The sequence below is a fragment of the Giraffa tippelskirchi genome, chromosome Y, assembly GCF_054371585.1.
Source record: "Giraffa tippelskirchi isolate mGirTip1 chromosome Y, T2T-mGirTip1v1.2.pri, whole genome shotgun sequence".
In the NCBI taxonomy this organism is placed as follows: Eukaryota; Metazoa; Chordata; class Mammalia; order Artiodactyla; family Giraffidae; genus Giraffa; species Giraffa tippelskirchi.
In genome coordinates, this window is record NC_137290.1 from 16923875 (window position 1) to 16928837 (window position 4963).

At 38.5% G+C, this 4963-nt stretch overlaps 1 protein-coding gene across 1 annotated transcript; it reads left to right on the forward strand.

The window, feature by feature from the left end:
* The first annotated feature begins 956 nt into the window (after positions 1 to 956).
* LOC145537610 (heat shock transcription factor, Y-linked-like) lies at positions 957 to 2830 on the forward strand. The gene is made up of 2 exons (XM_081568307.1): positions 957 to 1593; positions 2025 to 2830. The coding sequence occupies exons 1-2, from the start codon at positions 1081 to 1083 to the stop codon at positions 2754 to 2756; spliced, it is 1245 nt and encodes a 414-aa protein (XP_081424433.1). The 5' UTR covers positions 957 to 1080; the 3' UTR covers positions 2757 to 2830.
* Positions 2831 to 4963: the final 2133 nt, after the last annotated feature.

Below are 4963 nucleotides of genomic sequence, written 5' to 3' on the forward strand. Positions count from 1 at the left end.
CCTCCCCATCCCACAATCTAGCTTGAGCATTTGTCATGGGATTTCACATAGCAGCTGCACTAAATCAAATGGCTCTAGTGAAAATTTTGCAGCTATGTCTACTTCTGTTTCTCCGTACCGCAACTTGTGTCCATTACAGAACAGTTAGTTTGGACCGAGGGTGGAGCCTTCTACCTTTCCAGGTTGGTATGGTAACATGTCAGCCCATGACCGTCCTTTTCCTAAACTACAACAGTCAGGCAATTTAGTTTTCCCAGTGCCAAAGATCCCTGATACATCTGCTGCTTCTCTTTCAAGATCCACTCATCAACCATCTTCATTATTTGAAAACTGTCCTAATACAACTGATGTACCAAATAGGTGTTGGATTATGGAGGATACCAAAGTGTAAAATTAATGTTGGGAGATGTCAACAAATTCCTACAATTCTCTTATTTGAAGAAAAAAGTTACATATTCATCTTCATAGGGCCAATTTCTATTTTGGAATAATTAAGAGTAAAATGAGTCTTTCTTTCCGTGCCTGACTATTTTACTCTGCATAATATAAACACTTCTGTGCAAGGTCATAAAATAAACACTACACTTGCTTTCACTGAAACCCACAGTCAGTTGATTGACTTCATTGCATAGAAGTGAGCAGACCCATGTTTGGTTTGGTAACAGTCCTGAATGTTAAGAATATGTGTATAGAAGGGTGATCAATCACTTTTATTTCAGGAACCAAGTAGACTTATTGATGTGATTTTTCTGTGTAAAAATTCTTTAGCAATGACATTTTGCAGGTTTCATGTTTTTGGTTACTGTTTATGCAAGCAGCCTTTATTTTAAGTTGATGTAGAAGTAAACACTGGTTGAACATTGCCCTTCAATTGCTAGAAGACCAGTGACTTTATGATGTCAGCGCTACTCTTCAATTGCTAGGAGACCAGTGACTTTGTGATGTCACAGCTTTTTGACTTTGAGAACCATGCTGATGGTCTTGAGAGTTTATCTCTGTACGCCAGCCAAGCAGCATTTGAAGTTAGAGTGTGTAAAGTCAGACAAATGAGAAAAGTATCTGAAGAAAGATCTCTCTGAGATGGCACACATTCCTTCAGAAATTCAAGATGTGCTTCGTAACGATGTATCAAGTGGTTCCAAAACCTCCATTGGATCGTCTTCGTGTGATTACACACTTACTGGGGACTCAGTTTTGAGATCTATGATTGAAGAATATGCTTTCCAGGCTTTGTCTAAGGAAGCTGGGATAAAAAGGCCACCCTACACATTTTCTGTCTCTGAAAGAAATGAGTGGAATGATTTTCTTTCCCTCACTTTTCCACAAAAACTCTGGACTATAGTTGAAAGTGATCAGTTTGAATCTATTTGGTGGGATGAGAGTGGCACTTCTATAGTGATCAATGAAGAACTCTTCAAGAAAGAAGTCTTGGAAAGAAAGGCCCCTTTCAGAATATTTGAAACTGATAGTATGAAAAGTTTAGTTAGCCAGCTTAAACTTTATGGGTTTAGTAAAAAGCGACAAACTTTTCAAAGATCTGCTTCACTCCCTGACTTTCTGGAAGAAGAAAACAATGTCTCTGTTTTGAGCAAGGTAATCCAAAATTTCCACTTACTGTCAATATGTAAGATTAAATCATGTGACTTAGAAAGCATGTTCACATATGTAGCAAAAACCGAATTTAAAATTGAGATAGCAAACTGTTGAACACGTTTTATTTTTTGAAGTTGAGAACAGCTGGAGGTTAAAATATTTGATACTTAATACACTCTCCTAGCAACTTGAAATCAGATACATGTCCTCAAGCTACTTTAAGTGGTATTTACTGTATATATACAACATATTTTTTAGTTGAGGAGCATACTTGTTTCTAACATGTAAGGTGTTAAAACTACTAATGGAGGTGTTGTCTTTGATTCTATTTAATTGGCATCATTAAAGGAATACACTTTTATAGTTTAACTTTGCTTGTCAGTTTTACCTTAGTTTATAAAAAACTAAATAATTGTATCCTTTGATTTTAGTTACAGATCTACCATAATCCAAATTTCAAAAGAGACTATCCCCAACTTTCAGGAAGAATGAAAAGAAGAGTTGGGATTAGCAATGTGTTTCCGAAATCTTCACTAGTTCCAGATTACGAGAAGAAGCATGTTAAAGCAAGGGTCAACACAGATGATCGTAACTCTGGTTTTCATGCTCAAACTAGTGGAGAGAGTCCATTTTCAGCTTCCACCAGTTTAAGTGTGCCTTTCCCACAAAAGACTTATACCAGCCAGATAGTCCCTAAAACAAGCGCCCTACTTCCGCGTGACTTTCCTTCCCCATCAATATCAGTTAGACAAAGAGAACAGAACGTGGTAGATCAACCTGCTGTTTTAAACCAGTTGAGCATTTTTAATTGGCACTTCCATAGCACCTACACTCAAGCAAATGGCCACGTTGAGGACTTTGCTACTACCGCTACATCTACTCCTCAGAACCACATCGTATCTCCATTATGGAGCAGTTCTTTTGGACTGATGGTGGAGCCTTCTACATTTCCAGACAGGTATAGCGATATGTCAGCCCATGACAGTCCTCTTCCTAACCAGCAACAGAGAGGCAACTCAAGGTCCCCAGTGCCAACGATCGCTTATACACCCACCTCCTCTCTTTCAAGTCAATTCATCAACGATATTCCTTATGTGAAAACCATGCTAATTAAAACTGACCTATCAAATAAGTATCAGCTTATGGAACCTAATGAAGATTAAAATTTACGTTGGGAGATGTCAACAAATACCCACAATTCTTGTATTTGAACAATAAAGTTACACGTTCCTCTGCACAGTTTTGTTTTCTATTTTGAAACAATGAAGAGTAAATTAAGGCTTTATTTCAATGTCTGGCTATTTCTCTGCACTCTTTTATAAACTCTTCAGTTCAAGAAAACATCCGTTAGGCATCCTAGGTAAATGGCACCTAGCCTATTGTTTCTAAGCAAGAAAATGAGAACAAAGGGAAAAGAGGTAATGGATGTAAAGTGATTTGGGAAATCATCCCTGCTGAAATGAATGGGTGTCTAAATGAGGATGGTACGGGTGAAGGAACACATACAAATAAAATCAAAACAAGTGCACCTACACAGTACGAACCTTAGTGCGTTCACAGTTACATGATATTCTATTACGTATCGGTAGAGTCTTAAGATAGAGAAGGAAATGGTGCCCCGCTCCAGTATTCTTGCCTGGAGAATTCCGTGGAAAGGGGCTCCTGGTGGGCTGCTGTCCATAGGGTCACACAGAGTTGCACACAACTGAAGTGACTTAGCAGCAGCAGAGTCTTAAGACATTAGACAGGAGATTGTCTTCATTCTAGAAATTCATTTCATACTTGAAAATATAAATATTGTAGCATGTCCAAAATTAGGAGAACCGTTATACCATCACTGTGATACCAACGATTACAGGACATAATCAGTGACTGGACCATGGCCAGCACAAGATAGGTATTTTACAAGTGGTACTGTATAGGGTCATTTTAGCTCTGCTCTCCTTAAGGCGTACCTTTATTTCCTGCCACCATGATTCCACCCTATATTTCCTAATGCATATTTAGATTTTGCTTATCTGTTCCCTCAGAGACAAAATAAATTCCTCTGGTGATTGCAGCACCTCAGGATGGTTAACAAGTTCTTTGAAGACATGATATTTGTTTTCCGTAGTAGTTTCAGTACCATTCTCTTACACCGTCCTTCTGGAGCTACAATCACACACACTGCTTTCAGATGTGCTAAGCCCCTTCTCACAACTTTGCCTCAACTCTTTCTTGGGGTTGGAAGGAACCTCTGTTCGCCCTCCTACCAAGGTGAGCACGGATATCAGGTCTTCAATGTGTTTTGGGTCTACCCTCTTTTCTTTGTGTATCTTTCACATCAGCTAAAACGTGTACTTACTGAATTATCAACAAGGAAATGTAATCACGAATCGAATGCTATATACATTACTCAACAACATCCTATAACCTGCACTATTATCATAATTGACCTTTCCTACTTACTGAGAATCTTTTCCCGGTTGATAAATATATATCTTATATGTCCATGAATGTCAAATGTGGGAATTCAAATTATAAAATGATTGCTGCTCTCATGAAGTTTACAGTCTATAAGAACCCATACTAGTCATGTTGTTTCAGGCCCCAGTTCCCTAAAATTCAGTAGTAGTTATAGAGATATTTATGAAAAAAACAAACAAACAAAAAAGAATCATTCATTTTAATTCTCTAGAAAAGTCATGGAGTAAGGAGGGATCAAAATCAATGGCTGATCCTTCACATAGTTCACAATGAAAGAAGATGAGCAGAGTGTCTGCCAGTTGGACCCCCCAGACTGTCATGAACACTACCTAGAAATCTTGGCAATCTCCACTTTGTGGCCATTTCTTTAGACAGTGGTGGCAATATCAAGTCATGGCCCTGTTTTGGTATGGTAACCCACATAGGACAACACCAAGTTAAGTTCACCGTTCTCATGTTTGGGGCTAATGCAGAGTGAAAGCTGTGGGCTATTTGTGTAGATAAGGGAGGTGTCCAAACAGCACACGCTTTTTCTTTCACTGAAAACTTTCATTAAATTTGGCTGAGAACACTATACTTTAGAGAGGTAAGCATTTTGCAGCAATTGTAAGAGTTATTGAAATCGGTGTCCTTAGTTATCCTTTCAAGTGCAAAGTCCAATGGTCTGGTTTTCGATTTCAGGCATCTTACTATGGAGCCAAATTTGCATGCTTTGAGAAATAGCACCTTAAAAGCAATCACATCTTCTATTTCATTGCCGTGTACTGATTATTCCTGCTCACTCCCTTTGATCTTCTTTTCCTGTTCTGCTTTGAGGGGCAGGTCCTTCTCAAAAAGAATAGGATTAATTCCCTTAGTGCTCTGTGGTAACTTGGAAAAGGCATGGATAAGGACATGCAATATA